This window comes from Poecilia mexicana, unplaced genomic scaffold (genome assembly GCF_051168715.1).
Source record: "Poecilia mexicana isolate PSO_F unplaced genomic scaffold, ASM5116871v1 scaffold_15, whole genome shotgun sequence".
Lineage (NCBI taxonomy): Eukaryota > Metazoa > Chordata > Actinopteri > Cyprinodontiformes > Poeciliidae > Poecilia > Poecilia mexicana.
This window is the reverse complement of record NW_028263384.1, coordinates 6,687,167-6,707,602: the sequence shown is the minus strand read 5'-3', so window position 1 is coordinate 6,707,602 and position 20,436 is coordinate 6,687,167. Positions and strand designations below refer to the sequence as shown.

Here is a 20,436-nt window from a genome sequence, read left to right as displayed (position 1 = left end):
ACAGCGACACCGTCTCCTGTGGCTCATTTGTTCTTTTCCTGTTAAAACAGGTTGGTTCGGGTCTAAACTGAAAACTGTTATGTAATAAACATGGTCGTTCTATTAAGTGTCGTGACATTGGTCCCCTGTGTATTTGGTTTGTGTTATTTTATGTCGTCATTATGCGGTTTGCTAATAAGCTCTCGGTTAGCTGCTCGGAGGATTTCCTCAGATGGTACGCGAAGAATGCGTATGTTTTACATAGCCGTCTGTAATGTGCATTTATTTACAATTCATGATATAGTAATAAGCTGGTGTTGTGTTATAGAGGAACTAGTGGAAGTGTGAATGTATAGTCACAATTTTCTGGGTTGTATGATGACTTTATTGTTATAATCTGGAATAAATTCGGATGAGAGCTACCAGCACAGCAACACCGTCTCCTGTGGCTCATTTGTTTTTTTCCTGTTAAAACAGGTTATTTGCATCCGTTTGCCTGTACCCCCACCTGAGACCTGCAACATCTACAGAATGTCTCCCGTCACACTGAAACCTTGTTCTGGGTCAGGTTGTGGTTGGAAAGGGGGGCACGAGGCGCACTGTTAGAGCCTCATGTCAGCATCAAACTTTGACATTTCAGACGCTTCCTTCAGATTTGCTGCCTCAGAAAAAGGACAGAGAAGAATTTACTCTCTGCAGCTGACTAATATAGAAAACAAAGAAACAAAAACAAAAAAAAGGTTGCTGCAGCCGAGTTCCCGCTCCGGCCGATCACGTCGACCTCTGCCCCAGCGGTTCAGTCAGCGCCACCCCTCCGCCCTGACAGGATGTGTATGTGGTCATAGCTCTGATGTAGAAACAACAGCTCCTCTGATAGGGTTAGCTAGAGAAGGCCTGCTTTTAATTTAACGGTTTTGGATTTTAACCTTTATATTCCAGTCTTTTTACACTAAATTTTATTCATGCATTTAGAAAGAAAGCTATATACAGAAAAAAAACTTGCAAATGCATCAAAAAGGAGCCAAAAAGTTCTTATTTTAATTGTTTAAGTTTTCAGAGCAAACTAGGAACTTTTCTGGCCAATGCAGACCTGATTCTGTTTCTCTCAAACTACCATGACCATGTAGCAAAAATCTATTTATTTGTCTGCCTGTAAGCACAGAGTTGCATCTTAAGGTGCTTTGCAAGCCTTGTTTTTCTCAATATGTTGAATACTTTTTGAGCTGTAGAGCGTTTTATAGATTTTGTGAGAATATTTTGTTCTGCCTATTTTAAAAATTAATTTACTATTTACAGTAATGTTTTTCCTGAGGTCTGCCATCACAAGAAATAATAATAAGGCTACATAAAATGTTAAAGTTTTATCAAGCTATGAAAAGTCACTTTTTCATGTGAAATGATTTGCCAAAACATTGTTGGGAAGCGAGGCCAGTATTTCTTTATGGAGGACCAGAAATAAAGAATGAAACAAAACAAAACAAAGAACAGGGAAATATTTCATGGATTAATAAGTGAACCTCAGAGTCCAGCAGATGAAAACGGTGATCTCATTTCAATACGACTGAACATCTTCATTTTTTATTCTTTGCCGAAGCAAAAGTGTAAAAATGAAATTGGTCCATGGGATCAATTGGCTTCAGTCTCTGTGTCAGTGAGTATCGTGATTCAGTATCATCTCTTCAGTACTTAGTTGTAGCAGGTCTGGAACCGCCCATGCTGAAAGAGCCAATCAGAAAGCAGAGAGCAGAGGCCAGGTTGTTCTCTGCTTCAGGATTTTCCAATTACGTATTTCAGGCACGTGCAGAGGGGAGGGGGGGGGCTGGGGGTGCTTGAGCACCTGCACTTTTTGCTCCTTGCCCCAAAGTGCCCTTTTGGTCAAATTTTTGTTTTTTTTGCATTATTATTTTCAAAGCCCTCTTCTGACACATAATAACATGTACTAAAGTTATTTTCTTTTCTTTTATTTTTTTTGTACAACATAAAAAGCCTTCCGGTCACCTTGTTGCCTTTGACCTTTTGCCCGTGACGCATGACGCAGTTGCCTCTCGCGCAGTGACATAAGGCGGCTAACTGGAGCTCAACGTAGCTAACGTTCCAGATTACAGATCAGTTTTTGGTGAATTATATATATTAAAAAAAACGTTTTTGGTGAATAAAGTGGAGTGACTTGCTACTTGTCAGATGACGGAAAACGTTGAAGTATCGTTTCTGCTTCAGCACGGAGTCGCGGTTTAAGCAGAGAGATAATGAAATACAACAGACACTGACAGGCCTCTGCGTCTGGCTTACTCTGAAGAACTACTGAGGGGAGGAGACAGCCAGGTGAGGAAAAACTGTTCTTATCTATCGATTCAGTATTTTTATCATACAGACTGTTGTTGTTGTGCTATTAGCTAGCTGCTAGCTACGACTTTGCTATCAAAGCTATATAACTGAAAAGCTTCTTCCCTGTGTACGAGGCACATCGCCCGTCCAAAACGTATCATCTCCATAATGAATATATGTCCGATCTTCTAATTTCCTTTGCTGCATAATGTACATCGCATTTATTCTGGCGTTAGATAAACATAGCACTTAAATAATAGTCCAACAAGGATATTAATTTAGAATTAAAAATAACTCACCCTGAATTACCATGATATATATAATGTGTGTCATTAATGAAGGGGAAAAAACTCAACCCAGACTTTAAGTTTAGGGTCTGGTTCGCAGAGTATGTAGTTAAATTTTTTCCCCAATTATTCAATGGGAAAAAATAAACTAACCTCAGTTAAGTAAAATAAAATTGTAATAAAAACTTTTGGAATTGTAATGATTTATTTTTTTAAAAACAAATTCTTTTGTTTAAAAAAAACTTTTTAAAAATTAAATAACTAATTTTTGTCTTGTGAACTTAAAAAGTTATTTGCCAAACATAAACTTTTATTTGCACACATCAGAAATCTTTTGTTGTGATTTTGGCTCCTGCCCATGATGTCATGTGAGAATCACAAGCAAAACTTTGAGTCAAACAAAAACTTAGAATATCAAGAAAAGATTTCTGACATGCACAAATAAGTTTGTTTTGCAAAAAAAATTCACTTCATGAGACAAATGTGTGATTTAAATGTTTAAAAAAGTTTTAAGCAAAACTCAGTAGGCTTTTCCCATAGTGACATGCATTAACAATTACATTTTTGCTTTTGTTTTTTTCTTTTTTTCTGCAGTTCCACCTTAAAGTTTGATGCAGCTCTGCTTTCCTGAATGGACCATCTTCATCTCCACTGCAGCAAACAGGCAGATCTTTTTTATAGATTACAGTCACTAAGAGGTTGCATTGTGCCCTTGTTTATATTTTTAATAGTGTCATTCTGTAAAGACAAAATATGTAAATCGAAGTTAAACCACCAGCTCTGATTTACATATCTTGCTGAATTGTGGGTTTGAATATTGCAATACTTTCCTATAACAAAATAGACCTGCAGAAAGAAATTACTAATAAAATATCTTACATATGCATAGTTGTATGCTCTGTATAGAGATTTACCTTAGCTTTGATTGTATATTTCACAATTTTGTAATTTATCATTGTTTATTAAACTCTGAAAGCTGTGTGGCTTTGTTAATATTCTGTCCTAGAATGCGGTAAGATGTGCCCTTTTTTCTTTTTTGAGCACCTGCCCCTTTAGTGGTCTCTGCACGGCCCTGTCCAATAACGTGTGGTGTCTAAGTCATAAGTCAGTGCCTCACCGGGAGGGTTGCTGGCGCCTATCTCCAACTATAACGTTCCGGGCGAGAGGCGGGGTACACCCTGGACAGGTCGCCAGTCTGTCGCAGGGCAACACAGAGACACATAACCATGCACAGACGCACGCTCAAACCTGACAATCATGTTTTTGGACTGTGGGAGGAAACTGGAGTACCCGGAGAAAACCCACGCATGCACAGGGAGAACATGCAAACTCCATGCAGAAAGGAGTTTCTGCATGTAGTTGCATGCAAAAACTCCATGCAACTCCATGCGTACCCCAGCTAAAAGATTTAGCTGGGGTACGCAGTACCTGTAAGTGAGGGGAGCGGCTGTTTGCTGTAAAAAATCATTGGGTCCTCTGTGCAGCCGTGAGTGCATCCACTAATCAGCCGTGACTGATTAGTTTTTCAAGAACAATACAAAACACGACTTAATCAGTTAATAAATAACTTTTTTCCCATTTCATATTGTTTCTGAACTGTTCGTGCTTTGCTAGAGTAGGGCTGCAACACGTGGATCGCGGAAGGTTTTGAATCGATCTCGGCATTAGGTGACAACTGAACGCCGCCAGGAGGCTGAGACCATCACGTCCTCCTCTGCCTCATCAAAACGTTCGTAACTTTATTAAAGAACAACAACAACAAAAATCAACAAAACGTATTCAAATGAATGACCCAACAACAACAATAATCTCAGTGATTATTGTTTCTACAAGGTGTTGCGCAATTCTGTGCGTTTCGGTTCCATTATCAAAATAACGAGCAGAGCAGGAGTTTTAAATTAACTAATCAACCACCGCTGTGTTCAGGGAGGCTTATTAATGATTGCAAAATAGATATCAAGCCTGAAAACCTGATATTGTGACGGACTGAATGTTATGTTTTTAACGTAATCTCTGGACATTCAATAAAAGACAAAATTAGACTAATTACCTCGTTCTTTGTGAGTATACGTCATTTACAACAAACATCAAACACGGTATGTTTCATTAAGTATTTAAAAAACAAATGTCTTCTACCGCGATAATTATGTTAAATTAGATTAATTGTCTAATATAAAAAATAGTTTGGTTCAGAGTGTGAGAGGTTTTTCGTTTATCTTTTTTTTTTTGCCTCTTATTTAGTGGAAATATTGATGTTGATGAGACTTTCTCTAAAAATGATAACCTTTTTCAACTTTTACAGCTCCACTCTTGAAAATGGGGAGCTAACATTCATAAATGACAATGAAATAAAATCCAGTCCAACGTCTGGTTTGAGGTGATTCCTCTGGAACCTGTTGAAGGAAAAATATCCCAACTTCAGAAGATGAGCTTTAACTTAACAGAGCTCTGTGGTTCCTCCTATCAGTATGATAGTCAGGGTGAGGAGGCGCCATGTCAGGAAGATGAAGTGGAAGCTGCAGGATCTTCAGAACAAACAGGTCATGATGCTAAGCTACTGATCAATATAACCAGTTTAAAAGCTAAAATGAATGGTTATATGCCAGACATGGAAAACTGGGATGCACTGCTCAAAAAAATAAAAGGAACACTCAAATAACACATCCTAGATCTGAATGAATGAAATATTCTCATTGAATACTTTGTTCTGTACAAAGTTGAATGTGCTGACAACAAAATCACACAAAAATCATCAATGGAAATCAAATTTATTAACCAATGGAGGCCTGGATTTGGAGCCACACACAAAATTAAAGTGAAATGTTCCCTTTATTTTTTTGAGCAGTGTGTATATATATATATATATATATAATACTGATATAGTATATTATATTTGTATTAATATACTAATTATATATATATATATATATATATATATATATATATATATAAAATACTGATATAGTATATTATATTTGTATTAATATACTAATTATATTAGTAAAGTATTACTAATATAATTAGTAATAATTATATTACTATATGTAATATAGTAATATAATTACTTTTTAACTAAGTATCATTATATATTGTATAATTAATTGTGTATTGATTAATATACTAATATATTGATATTCATATTATTATTGCTATTATTATTATTAATTAATGTATTAATTATGATTTTATAATAATTAATTGTTATATTAATTATTATAAAATTTTCGTCCATCATCTACACAAAATCTTTTTGTACTGTGGGAGGAAGCCGGAGCACCCGGAGAGAACCCACTCATGCACATGGAGAACATGTAAACCCCATGCATAAAGAACCCAGGCCGGGATTCAAACCCAAGACAACAGACTGGACTGGAGACGCAATAGTGAAGCGTCTATAAGAAGGGACAGAGGAGACTGGAGGAAGCTAATATCTTTCAAGGTTCGCAGCAAGATGCTGCAGATCTGTTGTTGAGAGCGTCATCTCTTCTGCCGTCATCTGTTGGGGCAGCAGCATCAGAGTCAGGGACCTTAAAAGGCTTTGTTAATGCCAAAGGGAAATTACATGCTGTAACTCATCAAGATTCTTCAAAGAGCCATTGAAGATGGTGATGGCTGTCGGCAGGAAAGATCTCCTGAAGCGGTCTGTACCACACTGAACCTGATAAAGCCTCAAACAGAAGATGCTCCGGCTTCCCAAGACAGTCTCGTCAAGAGGATGGTCTGTAGATAGATATCCTTCTCTAGATACATAAAGAAGGTTGGTACTGTTCTGGGAACGACTGTGCAACCTCTGGAGATGTTGATGCAAAGAAGGATTCTTCGTTGGATCAAGAAAATTAGGGACAATCCTGACCATCCTCTTGACGAGACTGTCTTGGGAAGGCGGAGCATCTTCAGTCTGAGGTGGGAAATGTAATTACCACTGGTAAATACGTTTTACCAGCGGTAATTACATCTGCTATTCTAAATATCAGGAGGAGAGCAGCAGATGTGACATACTGTCAGTCAAAATGGCCAACAAGAATTTTTTACAGCTTGATGTCTGGGCTTAACAGCCGGGGAAGTCCGCTTTTTTGGACTTTTGGCAAAGTCATTCATAAGGAGACATCTCGCTTCATAAGTCCAATCTTCTAATGCTGCTTTCGGCAAATTAATAATTAAGTTTTTAGACTCAACTGTGTTATTTTCACTGTAAAATTCTCCAGCCAGGGAAGTGTGTTCTTTGAGATCATAGGAATCTTCATGGCTGTAGTCATCTAATGTCTCTTTTTTCACAGCAGGGCCAAAAAAGTCTTCGTCGTCTTCATCGTATTCAATTCCTGCCCACGTGAGCATTGGCCGTGAACGTTTACCGCGAACTTCCCCAGCCTGGGATGTTTGTTCTTTGAGATCAGAGAACTTGTTCTCTAGGACAGGTCTCTTTTCTTGGGTCGAGTCTTCTGATGCCTCTTTCATCGGAGCAGGAGTTGAGTCTTCATGCTCTTCATTATACTCAACTCCTGCCCACGTGAGCACTGGCCGTGAACGTTTACCGCAAACTTCCCCAGCCGGGGAAGTTTGTTCTTTGGGATCAGAGAACTTGTTGTCTAGGACAGATGTCTTTTCTTGGGTCCAGTCTTCTGATGCCTCTTTCATTGGAGCAGGAGTTGAGTCTTTATGCTCTTCATTATACTCAACTACTGCCCACGTGAACATTGGGGGCGAACGTTCTCTGAGATAAGAGCAATCTTTCTCCTGGACAGATGTCTTTTCTTGGGTCCAGTCTTCTAAATCCGCTTTCGTCAGAGCAGGAGTTGATTTTTTAGGCTCAGCTGTCTTCTTTTCACAGCTAAATTCTGCAGCCAGGGAAGTGTGTTTTTTGACATTGGAGAAATCATTCCCTAGGTCAGATCTCTCTTCATGGCTCGTCTTCGGATGCTGCTTTTTCCCCACCCGAGGAAGTTTGTTCCTCTTCTTGGGAACGATTGGAGAAATCGCTCCCTGCGACAGCCGTCTTTTCAAGGGTGTTGTCTTCACCAGTCAGTGACGTTTGCTTCCCAGCTGGGGAAGGCTTGAAAAGATAAGCATCAAACACGTCATATTCACAGTCAGTGCACTCGTCCTGAGAGCTAAATTTTTTCTCAGGGCAAACTTCCCCCCCCAGCCGGGGAAGGATTGAAAAGGTACGAGTCGAAAACATCGTACTCTGTGTCATCCTGAGACGTACTTCTTTCAAAAGTTATATTGGGAAGTAGTTTGTTAAAAACTTTCTTTACTCCCTTTGTAATCACATATCCAACGCCAAAACTGATGGGAAAAAACATTGTGACTAAAGTCTTTTCCATCCTAAAAATCTTGGTAAAACAGCGGTAAGGTCAAAGAGTAAGGTCAAAGAGTAAGCCTTAACCCTTTGCAATTGCGTCACTTAAACATTCGAGGCGCCATGATGAATGTCGGGAGAGAAGGATGGGAGTATTGAACAGAGAGACTTAAGTTATTTTCCCAAGTTGTTTTTACCAATTTATTCATGGCTTCTTCTTGTTCGAGTGGAGATAACTTGTCTGTGAACGTAACAAACCTGATTGGGGCTCATACGGTGGTACTTAAAAAAGTTGGAAATATTTAGCTTCCAAACTGACCAATACTTCCTCACTCATGATGAAGTAACAAGCGTTCATCAAGGAAGTCAAATTATTGACTTTGCCTGAATTCACACCAGATGATTTAAATCACTATGTCATAAATAAGAGTTTCCCCTTGCACCGGAGCAAAATTAAAAATGTGCAAAAAATGAGATGCTAATCAGTTTTTTCCATACATGCTAGGCTACATGATGGTGGGGCATTGTCTCCATGATTACGAATAGTTACACGCTTACCTTCTCCATGACCACTTTTTAAATTGAAATCAACTAAATAGAAGCAATTTTAGACAGGCTGTTTTTTTGACATGCTTCAAAGGAGCGCAGTGGTTGTTTTGATGTCCATCATGACGGGGCGGTCAGACTTCCGAAGAGCCAGATGTCACGTGCTAAGGGGTGACGCATAGTTCCCTACAGTCTGAACAGGAAGTGATCGGCGCCAGTTTAGCAGACAAGCGTATGTACAAAGAATAGTGGGCTCATGGCTCCGAGACCAATAAAAAGAAAATATGTGGACACTTTTGACCAATGTGCGAGAAAAAGATACAAGAACAAAATGGCTGCGTCGGGATCGACCCGTATGTTGAGACTGAGTAGGAAAATATGTCAGACAAGCTGCCTCTGATCTCCTACATCAATATAGTTAACTGCCAAGTGAACACGAAGAGTACGTTATGTACACCATGGAGAAGCTTTGGCGCCTGAAATCCAGAGACGGATACAATCAATGTTGAAACGGATTTGTAAAGGACATACAAACTCTAACGTGCCCTGGTGGTAAGTTTTCCACACTTTCCAGACTTTCCAGTTGCACCAATCTTTAAGCTTCTTGGTATAATTTAGCATCAGGTGTCAAATAAACAATTTCAAAACTTTTCCCAAGTGCGATTCAATCCACTTAAGACCATATTGTGCAAGTAACAATTATCCCAAGTTATTTCCTGGGAATGTCAATGAAGGCAGCATTTTTTTTAAGACAGCGATGGGTCAGAATGGCTCGTCAATCTGTCTTCATGGAGTCAGAGCTACATTAACAATTAGCCTTAAATAAATTATGTTGGTGTCTGTAATTATTTATGTCTTAAAAATTACAATTTTACCAACAGTCTACTTGTGTAGTCCCTATTCAAAGCGGAGATGTTTGAAACAAAACATTTAGTCTGATCTTGTTGAAAAACCTTTGGTAACTTTATTTGAGGGGGTGTGAATAAGACTGACATGACACCGTCATAAACATAACATAACACCTGTCGTGAACATAAAGAAGTCTTTATGAATGTCTATGACTGAAGTGTTATTCGGTAAATGACACTTTTAATGCAAAGTTGCTCTAAAAGGTGCATTGAAAATCCATTAAAAATGCTAACTTTGCATTAAATTATCAATTTACAAAATCATGCAAAGTTGGCACTTTTAATGGACTTTCAGTGCAACTTTTACAGCAACTTTGCAGTAAAGGTGTCATTATTTACCGAAGTATGGCAATGGTTTTATGCCATATTAGATTCGTGGTGTTGATGCATTTTGACGTGCTTCAACTGGTTAGAGCCCCAGTTAAACATTTAACTGAAGTCCTAAAAGGGGTGCACATTTTAATGTTTTTGTCTTTTTAAAATCTTTCAAAATCTCTTTCTCTTTCTCACTGTTTATTCAATGTCACATGCTGTTTTTATTTTAATTATGTAAAGCACTTTGAAATGCCTTCCTGCTGAAATGTGCTATACAAATAAAATTTGATTGATTCCCTCAACACGCAAACTTCCCCATTCCCTCATTACGTTGTAGTTCCACATCACATTGCTTAGGATTTGTTGTTGCGTGCTTGTGCAGAGTGAAGGAAAGATGAGACCAGTTGCACAGGCAGGCTGCGAAATGAGAAGCTGGTGATCAGTTTGGCCGATTATGATTGGTGGCCGATCGATCGGAACACCTCTAACATATATATATCAGTGATTCTTGAGAATAGGGACAAAATGGGTTTTAATTTTCCCATATTTTTTTTAAATTATTTCTCAACCTTATGTATGCAAATATGAGAAATAATGTTTAGAAAATATGAAGATGCTAAGGTACAGGCTCCCAGTTGCGAATTTTTAAAAAAAAATTACATTTTTAATCGACCTGACCCAGAACTTTGTCATCACCATCTGACAAAAATAAATCTAAAATGATTTTTAAAATACCCCATTAGTGATATTTTTACTCAATTTACAGACAAATGCTTCTCAAGAAATAAAATAAATATTATTTAAAACAAAAAACAAGAAAAAGTCCATCTGATGGAGTTGACAGTGCATGACGGAGTTGACACAGAACTGAAGGTGGTGACAAACTAGTGAGTAAAATGAAAAACTTGGTACATGTGAAGTAATGCAATTCATGTAAAATACATTAAAATGAATTAGTTGCACAATTAAGTGAGATTTGACAACAATTTCACTGAAAGAGTCAGAAAAACTCTGACGGAGTTGACATCTGACGGAGTTGACGAAATGCCAAACTACCTCAATTTATATGATGTTATTCTGAAGGAGGCCATATTGTAGCTCGTCAGGTCCATGAAATCTTTACATTATACCAAAATTAAGCTTTTATTTCGCAAAATTTCATCAAAGTTTTGTAAATTGTCAGTTATGGAGTTGACACATCATGGTTGTGACAAACAACTTAGGAATAAAACAGAAGAAAAAACTAAAGAATAACTTAAGCTAACCGGAGCTAACTAGCCCTCCTAGCAAAGGAAGAGAAAAGACAACGTCATGGGGTCCTCAGAAGTTCTGGTGCCCCCCAATAATGCCTGATTTTTTTTACATTCTTTTAATTTCTGACGGTGTTGACAAAAACTAAGGACAAATTTCAACAGAGTTGGAAAATATCTAAAAATTATTTTTAATTCAATTTATCGATACTTTTATAATTATTTATATGACTACTTATACTTAATTGTCATAATATATAATTTTAGTATTTCTTTAATTGTTTTAAACTATAAGAATGTATTGAGTTCTGCTCCTGGACAAGGGCTTTTACAGGCATCATCCACCGACTACAATGTTTAAAATAAAAAAATATTCAGCAAAAAAAAGAAAAATATACATTGTTGTGCTCACATGACCCAGGTTAGTTTAGTTAGATATTTGAAAAAAATATATTTTGTGTATATTTTATTCAAATTTCATGCTTTATCCATAGGACCTGTTTTGTCCCTATTCTCAAGAATCACTGATATATATTTATATATATATATACACACACACACACATACAAATAATGAATGAACAATAGAAATATTTCACTTTTTCCAAGATATTCTAATTTCTTTCACTGAACCACTAGATTGAATCATTGGAATCATTCTGATCCAAGGGACACCCTTTGACCATTGACCTCTGACCCTGCAGCATCTGGTTACCATGTGGCTGATTATTGACGGTGGGGAAGCAGGTACTTTCTGCTTTTGTTAAATTTCCACATTAGGGATCACCAACAGGGTCACAACATGAAAATGGAACAAACAAAAACAAACATGAGAGAATTCCTTTAAATGTCCCCTTACATTTTTAATATCACAATCTCTTTATAACATTTTACTGACAAGCATTCTTACAGCAACTCGACAGAACAAAACAGCAGCTTCCAGATCATCTGAGAATGTCGTGGTGGTCTTTGTCAAAGTGGCAGCGCCCTCGACGTCGAATGGCCCTCAGGTCAGTGTGATCTCTGATGACTCTTTGGCGTCGATCACTCTGAAGACTCCCACTTTCTCCTTCATGCTCCTCCCGTTACCTGGAAACGACAAGTTACGGTTAAAAAAAAACAGGTCTGTGTCTGATGTAGATGTCAGGAGGTGTGCAGAAATTTATCCTGAAAACCACAGCGAGGTTGATCCTCACCCAGCAAGTCGCTGCGATCCAGCAGGATCTCCAGATCCTTGTCACTGATCACCTTTCCCTTTGAGGATTTCACCTCCCTAATTTGAACAAACACACACCAAGGTTTCCCAGGTTAAAGAGCTACTTGTTGTAGTGACTGCATGCCGGACGCTGCACTGTGTTGCGCCATGCCATGCTGCGTTGCACTTAGGCCTGTCACAATAATCAATAAATCAATCGCATGATAAATTAAAACAAACTCAGTCATTTTCACCTGCATAATTTATCATTTTTCGTTTTCTACCAAAAACTGGATGATAAAAGTCTTCAGTCTGGTGCTTTGGTCTCGTCTAGCTCTTATTTTGAAAGACAGTTTTATTTACAGAGACTTCATGATTCATTTTATTTTATTTATTTATTTTTTGTGGATATTTAAAATGTCTTCCAGTTCCAGTGTAAAATGTTAATCAGAATTTGAAGTTTATTGATCTGCAAGAATGTGTTCTTGGGTTATTATTAATTGAAAATGGTTTCAAAACAACATTATTGTTTGTCGCAATAACTTCTGGGATAATTTATCATCCAGGAATATTTGTTACAGTGACAGGCCTAGTTGTGTTGCGTTGCTGCGGTCGTCTTACTTCTCAGGACCTCTGGCCTGCAGCAGGTCCCGCAGCTCGTCCAGATCGATGCTGCTCTTGCTTTGATTCAGCTCCGCCTTCCCACCTTTGAACTTTTCTGTGAAAAAGAGCAGCACCAAGGTGAGGTCAGGGAAGGTCAGCAATGAGCGGAAAGGTATCCGTGACGATGCTTACTCTTGTGAATAACCATCTGTTCCAGCTTCCTCTTGGCCGTCGCTCGCTCCAGAATCCTCTGGTCGATGGTGTTGGCCGTCACTAGCCGGTACACCACCACGGGTTTGGTTTGTCCGATGCGGTGGCAGCGGTCCTGAGCCTGCAGGTCCACCTGAGGGTTCTAAAGCAGGAAGGGAAAGGGAATCAGTAGGCAGCCTGTGGGTTCTGGCCTTTTGGTTTGCTCCCAAATTAAAAGGAAACAAGATGAGGAGACAAAAAACTAGAGTACAAGAGATTTTAGCTCGTTCTTCCAACCTACCCAATCACTGTCAAAGATGATAACTGTGTCAGCTGCGGTCAAGTTGATTCCAAGTCCTCCTGCCCTGGTACTCAGCAGGAAGATGAACACCTCTGGGTCATTGAAAAACTTTTGGATCTGGAAGAGAAAAGGAGATCATGTTAGAAAGCAAATATCATCGCCTGATTTTAAAAGACCTGATGGAGAGCAGCAGCACACATTCCATTTAATGCCATAATTCAATTCACAGCTCTCTGCCACATTGCAACCTTAATTTTATTGGGATTTCATGAGACTGATCCACACAAAGTGACAGAAGTCGCAAGATATTAAAAATAATAAAGAGATACGCGTCAACCTGAAGCGACACTCTGGGCAAAGAGCATTAATTAGAGAACCGAGGGAACTCTAGAGGAGCTGCAGAGATTCATCACACATGCACTCCTAAGTGACATCTGGCTTATATTTCCTTTGACACACTGCATGTTTTATATATAAATATTAAAAAAAACTTGTTTTCAAGTTACATACTTGTTTGAACAAATAAAAAAAGCACATAAAATCTGTAATAACATCTGTGATATCATTACAGTTCTATCTAAACAAAAACATATTGTGATCAGATTTTTTTAATCACCCGCCCCGAATTCTGGCCAAATTTATTAGCCCAAAAAGCATGTAATTATGTACTGAAGAAAAAGATTCAGAATTTGTGTTATTCAGGTTTCACAAATAACAGCGCTGTGGTTCAACTTTTCTTAAAAACTGTATTATTTGAGAAATGTTTTATCTAGAAATATTCAAGTCGGTCACATTAACAATAAAAAAATAACAGGGTGTGAATAGTTTTGAGAAGCACTGCATTGTAGCTCCAGTCAGTCCTAAAATCACTCCGTTTCTGCGAGAGGAAACCTTGTTGCCTTATAGAACAATAATAAAATCAATGGTTCTCCATCATTTCAAACCTACGTTCTCGTCTCTTTCGGTGTACGGCATGCTGCCATCTAACCGGCTGTATCGGAAATCTCGGAGGTAGCAATAGTCCATCAGAATATCCAAGATGGACGTCATCTGGCTGAAGATCAGAACCTAACAGTGGGGCAAGCACAACGATCAGAACTGAATGAAGATCAGAGACTAAACATGAGATTCTGTTGCCTCCACAGAAGGCTGGGACAACGTGGGAGGAGAACTGACAGGCAGAACAAGCTGTTGACATTTGACGTTTTCTAGAAACATGACTACCTTGTGTCCTCTGATCTTCAGAGCAGGCAGTAGCCTGTCCAGTATGAGAAACTTTCCTGAGGACTGAACCAGCTGCTCATCAATCTGCAGAGAAAGTTAAAACCGTCTTTAATCTCTCCAAACTTTGGTCTGCGGCTCTGCGGGCTACAAGAGAAATCCCAGTGAGGTCACCTTAAACTGCTGTGTGACCGGGTCCAGGGGGTACTCCACCAGGTACGGGTGGTTACAGCATCTCTTCAGCACCATCAGCACGTTCTGCAACTTCAACGTGATGTCAGCGTCCGGCGGGGTGGAAATGTCCAGCACCGGTGGCGAGGGGCTGAGGAGGTTCAGAGAAATTAAACCCAGAGCTCAGGTTCAGCTTATGTTGTACGCAATGAATCTGGAACATTCTGCAGATCGCCTCGACAACAGCTGATGATGTCATCAAAAACTTCTGCTGTCAGGGTACGGCAGATCGGCGGGTTAGGAACCACAGCCGCCTGCCAACATTTTAATTAGAATGAAATAACTGAATTGTGAAAATGTTACATCTATTTTAATTGTATAATTTTTATTTTGGACTTTTGTAAGACTATAGTTGGTGTTTAGGCATTGTTAATATCTAATGTTTTCTCAGTCTTCCCTATCACCACTCTTAGGGGTTCAGCCAATCAGCACCACGGAAAATGCTGCTCCTGGATTGGTAGAATCAGCAGTCAGTAGCTGTCAGGTAGCATTGTGCATGTTGACGTTTTAGATATGTTCTATAATAACATCATAAACCATAAACAACATCCATTGTTTATGGTTTGACAAAGTCAAACTGATACATAGTGACCCTTCCATCCATACTTCAACCAATATTTCTAGTTTCCATTCCAAATTAAACCATGACTAATAATTTTAAAATATCACTTGATAATTATGTATTACTGAAAGATGGGAAGATAAATACCTGAACACCAACCACAAAGTCTTAAAAAATGTAAACATTTTAAAAAGACTTAAATAAATAAGTAATGCTAAGCCTGGCGACCCACCAGGCTTATATTACTCTGGGGGAAACCCTGTCAGACAGTTCCTGACCTGTTCTCAGCCTCCTTACGGACTCTCTCCAGGTACTTCATCAGGGCCGCCTGTGTGTCGCTCTCCGTCTCACTGTAGTCCACCGACCTACGGGTGCGACGTTTTGGTCTGCCATCTGGTGTCACCGGCACAGGAGCCTCTTTCTGACAGGAAAAACCAGAGAATTCCTGACACTGGAAGCTTTTATCGGTGGAGAAATCCAGAGCTGTCAGCAGCCCTTACCTTCTCCTTTCCCAGAACCTTCTCTATGGTCTTGTTGACAACTGCGCTGTAAAGGGTCTCCTGCTTGGTGGTCAGGGGGGCATACACTATGATCTCCTTCTTGGGAGGAACCTCAAGAGTCACATCTGTCTTCAGCCTCCTCAGGAGGAATGGAGTCAGAATCTGAGACAGAAAACATGGAAACGATGAAGGATGCTCCTTCCTCTGCCTCTCTCTTCTTCTCTCTCTCCCCGTCTCACCTGGTGCAGCATGCTCAGGATGTTCTGCTCCCGTTCTGCCACTATCACGTCATCACCCTCACCAAGGGAGTTGATGTCAAACCAGGACTCAAAGCTGGTCAAAAACAGGACAGAAAAACAAGCTGCTCACGCTGAGAGGAACTCTACACCCAGCTCTAGACATCCAGATCTATAATCACCTCTTCAGGTCATCGAAGACCTCTGGGAGGAGGAAGTTGAGGAGGGACCAGAGCTCAGCCAGGTTGTTCTGCAGCGGTGTGCCCGTCAGCAGCAGCTTGTTGTCGGTGGGCAGCATCTTCAGCTCGCGCACCAGCCGACAGTTGAGGTTCTTGATCCTGTGGCCCTCGTCCACTATCAGGTACTTCCACTGAAGATGCTGAGGCAGAAAGCAGAGATTCTCAAATTCTGTCTTCACTAATGCTTCCAACATCCAGCAGGTGATTCTAGCGTGAAGGTCTTACCTGCAGAAACTTTCTGTCAATCATGGAGATCTCGAAGGAAGTGATGACAACAGGAAACATGTTGAGGGGCCCCTGAGACCTGCGGACCTGCTTCAGCAGCTTGGACCTCTCTGGCGGAGTGCCGTGATAAAGCATCACTGATATCTTGGGAAAAACACGCAACACAGATCAGACTGCTGCTCTACGTCTGGCACCAGCTGACCCAGAGAGGCTTCCCGTCGTTCGTCCCGTTACCTCTGGTGCAAAGCGCTTAAACTCGCTGATCCAGTTTGGTACTGTGGAGAGAGGAGCCACCACCAGGAAGGGGCCCATCACCTTCTTCTCTACCATCATAGCGATGTGGGCAATGCACTGGATGGTCTTCCCCAGCCCCATCTCGTCAGCCAGGATGCCATTGATGCCGTTCTCCCACAGCATCTGAAGCACAGAGGGAACAGAGACTGCTGGGTAACCGCGTGGCACCAGGAGCGATTCCAAACCCACCCCCACCACATCCGGACCCGCACCCCACTCACCCTCAGCCACTCCACGCCTTCAATCTGGTACCACCTCATCACTCCGCCTGTGAACAGCTGGGGCTGCTGGACGGGGACGGGCTGCCCGTTCACCTTCCTGTCGGGGTCCAGGAGATGCTTGGCATTCTCTCGAACCGTCTCCGACAGCCGGCTCTTGATTTCCTCGTTGGAATCGCTCATTTTTTCAATATCCTCGGCGTCGAGTTTCTTCTGAGCCGGAGCATCATTCTTCTGGAAAAAAGCGGTGAGGTGATGGAACTGATGGACACAGACTGAACGCCGAGAGAAGATTCTTTTGTTTTTTGTCTTCCTGCACGTCATCAGAACAGTTCGACATGTCCCAGTTTCATGAATTTTGGGAGATCAGTGATCGGCCGATGCTGACAGACACCATGTCTGCAGGTTTACAGTTATCAATAGTCACCTCACTGCTGCCAACTCAGTGACTTTCTTGCTACATTTCGCAACATTTCAGACAAAGAATAAAAATGCCAACGTTCAAATCAGAAGCGGCAGGTCAGGCTTTTTAAAGCTTAGTGGTCAGCCAGAAAACTGGAATCAGTGGACCCGTGCATGTAAGAATCGGCCAATCAACAAGATCCCAAATTTAAGGAAATGGGGGCTGATTTATCAGATTTAAGACTCGTGGATGCATGAAGGATCTGGCCTTAACCAGTCATGGAAAAGACTGATGAAGTCTTTTCCATGTAGGTATTTAGGCTTTTGTAGGATTAAAGCCTGAATACATATCGTTTGAATCATAGAAGATGGAGCAGTCAAAGTAAAAGCAGCTTTACCCCTTTCTCCACTTTTGATCTCTTCGCTTGAGACATGATTTCCTGCAAAACGAGAAGAAAAAGAAAGAAACACATGAAGCAGACGATGAGTCAAGAGGAAAACAGGGCAAAACAAGGAATAAGAAAATGGACATACTTCTTTTGTCATAACATCAGCTATTTTAAAGTCTTCATCCCTCCTCCTTTTCTTCTTCTTCGCATCTGGAAGGACAGGAACAAATTTGACAGTCGGGATCCTCAACATCTTCTAATGATGTCTCTGAAGGAACAAAAGATCAGCTCACCTGTCCGGGTCTCTGCGCCACTGCCAGCCTAAACAAACAAACAAACAGTGTGGGATGAGATATTTTGGTCACCGCTAAGCTGAATATTCCCAGTCGCCAGTTGCTCACCTTCATGGCCTTTTTCTCCAGCCTCTCCTTCTTGAGTTTCTCCTGAAACACAGAGTCAGGCGTTAGCATCCAGTGATCGTAATAATAGAGGACTTTCACACACACACACACACGCGCGCACACACACGTTACCTCATTCTGCTGCTGCTCCATCTTTGTCAGCAGGAATTTAGAGTAGATGTTGCTCTTCTGGAGCAGATGCTGGAGTCTCTTGAAGCGCACATCCTGCGAGTCCCTCTTAAATGATTCCTGTGCCTTTAAACATTTTTTTTTAAAACAATTTCAAGCAGCTGCTCAACTCTCCTCAGCACCCACATGCAGAGTAACAGCAGATGTGTTGTATTGCGGAGGAAGTCATGCACCTTCTTCATCATTTCCTTCTCTTTTCGCTCCCCTTCCTCCATCAGCTGGTTCTCTTCCTCCTCCATTTCCTTGGTAATGACCACCTCGGGAATGTTCTCCGACTTCACGCTCCCGTCTGGAGACAGGAAAACAGAACATCCTCTGGTGGTGAATTTCTTCAGAGTTAAATCGACCTGCTGAGTCCATCAAACTTTATATTTCACAAAACAACACAATGATTTACCTGCCTGACCCCCAGCGGTCTCCATGGCCGTACCGTGGGGCTCCTCAGATTCATCTGGTTTGGGGCACTGAGGGGACACACTTCGAGTTTCCTCCTTGATACTGAACAGATAAACACACAAGATGTGTAATGAGTGAGGGGGCGAGGTTCAACAATGCAGTGGTTAAATGTTTGGTAAATATAGGCTTTCAGCTGCATAATGGTTCTGTGGAACCAAATGCATAATGTCATTCTTGGATCAAAATTGGGTTTAAAACATCCATCACACTCCAATTTCCTTTAGTGCTGGAAGTTTTTAATAGAGCAGAGTTGTGCCAGGGGGAAACATCGGTATCAGGTCGGCACGCACCGATAAACCAACTTTCTTAACTCTGGCTGATCAGACAATAATTCCATGTGAAATTGATCTTATCTACCACCACAAGGTCTGAATTTCAGCCACTGGCCCAAGGTAGTTGATACTGGACAGCGTTTTTAGAAATAAACTTTACTTACTTACATTCTTTAAAGCCCATAATGTTCAACCATGATTAAACTAGCATGCAACAGTTAATTGCAATCCTTGTTAATACTGCAGCAATGTGAGCATAGAATAACTGTTGGGGTGGGGACAATGAAGCTGTTATAAAACCAGAGCTCCTTCAGTGACACACTACTGCATCCTATGTGCACAAAGGAGCGTCATCACAGATCCTTCCTCCCGTTGACAGACTTTATAACAAACTTTATAAGTGTTCACATCCCTGCAGATCTTTTTTCTTTTCATTTCTCCTAAATAGTCTCTTGTTGTTTGAGCACAAAAACATATTTTGTACATTAAAGATCCTTCAGAGTAGCATCTTTTCTTGAAACAGCGTATCCTATTTTTAGATCATAAATTTGCCCTTTCTGTACAGTATATTATTCTTGTGTTTTTATGTTATTTTCCTTAGTTTGAATATGCATTTAACTTGCTGTTGGTACCCTTGAATTAAAATAGACGATGTTTCCATTTAACTGACTCAGTGAACGATAAGCATGTTTTAATTATGAACAACTATTAGTAGGTAAATTTCTTTTCAACGTATAAGAAACAAAAATTACACTTTGAAGAAGACGCCGACACTTTATACACTTACCTGCTCATTGTTGTCCACGACGAAGAAAGACGGCTCGGTTATATAAAAATATTTTTAAAAGGGCTAATTTCAGCTTTCAGACAACTTTACGAACGGTTTCTGCCCAGCAAACGTAGTTACATACACAGGTTATTCAAACAGCCATGCTGTCCAGGTCGCAAGCTGCCGAATGGTTAAGCTAACTGTATCTTACAGATAACCCTGCTTCCACAATACACATGTACAATTTTGCTCAAATAGAGCGACTCTGAAGCACAAAAATAGCTAAATAAACTTTGACTGGTTTCGAACACTCCGCTGGTCCGAAAGAAATGCCGTCCGCCAAACAATGCAGCGACAAACATTTGCTGCGCATCCGTTCACTGCATTTCAAAATAAAATTATTCGCCCAAACCACCACATTGAAGAACAAGCTGTTATACTGACATTGGCTTTTATAGTGAAAGGCAAGGAATTATGTTTTCCTGTAAAACTTGTCTCCCTTGGTGGAGATGTGGAACATTCGGAAGGGCGGGGCTTCTACATTTCCCGCCAGTTGAGACCAAACCATTATCCCTAAAACCAGGGCAAGAGGACGACTTCACGTGGTGGATAATGTCGGAGGTCTACCAAACAATA

The 20,436-nt window shown here is 40.4% G+C and overlaps 1 protein-coding gene and 1 long non-coding RNA gene across 3 annotated transcripts; one reads left to right on the top strand and one right to left on the bottom strand.

Annotated features, from left to right (window-relative positions):
• LOC148155276 (uncharacterized) lies at positions 1-3,572 on the top strand. Its single transcript, XR_015765526.1, has 2 exons — positions 1-2,301; positions 3,186-3,572. It is a non-coding gene; the product is annotated as an uncharacterized LOC148155276 (long non-coding RNA).
• An 8,178-nt stretch (positions 3,573-11,750) lies between these two features.
• Positions 11,751-20,210, bottom strand: hells (helicase, lymphoid specific). Of its 2 annotated transcripts, none has more exons than XM_014984894.2 (23): positions 19,819-20,210; positions 18,701-18,801; positions 18,477-18,592; positions 18,247-18,369; positions 18,115-18,156; positions 18,007-18,034; positions 17,859-17,923; positions 17,723-17,764; positions 16,926-17,156; positions 16,645-16,827; positions 16,411-16,554; positions 16,129-16,325; positions 15,950-16,043; positions 15,711-15,872; positions 15,489-15,631; positions 14,592-14,739; positions 14,421-14,504; positions 14,145-14,264; positions 13,197-13,313; positions 12,899-13,058; positions 12,725-12,821; positions 12,105-12,181; positions 11,751-11,997 (listed from the first exon to the last, which is right to left on the bottom strand). In XM_014984894.2, the coding sequence occupies exons 1-23, from the start codon at positions 19,824-19,826 to the stop codon at positions 11,915-11,917; spliced, it is 2,565 nt and encodes an 854-aa protein (XP_014840380.2). In that variant the 5' UTR covers positions 19,827-20,210; the 3' UTR covers positions 11,751-11,914. The 2 variants fall into 2 exon arrangements, with proteins under 2 accessions (XP_014840380.2, XP_014840381.2); XM_014984895.2 differs by having other exon boundaries at positions 16,926-17,153.
• Positions 20,211-20,436: the final 226 nt, after the last annotated feature.

Bases quoted from the DNA above. Each gene is read 5' to 3' on its own strand.
- hells (XM_014984894.2), bottom strand. The intron at 17,765-17,858 runs GTATGTCCATTT...CTCGTTTTGCAG, and splicing joins CTGATGTTATGACAAAAGAA to GAAATCATGTCTCAAGCGAA. The intron at 11,998-12,104 runs GTGAGGATCAAC...TGTCGTTTCCAG, and splicing joins GGATCGCAGCGACTTGCTGG to GTAACGGGAGGAGCATGAAG.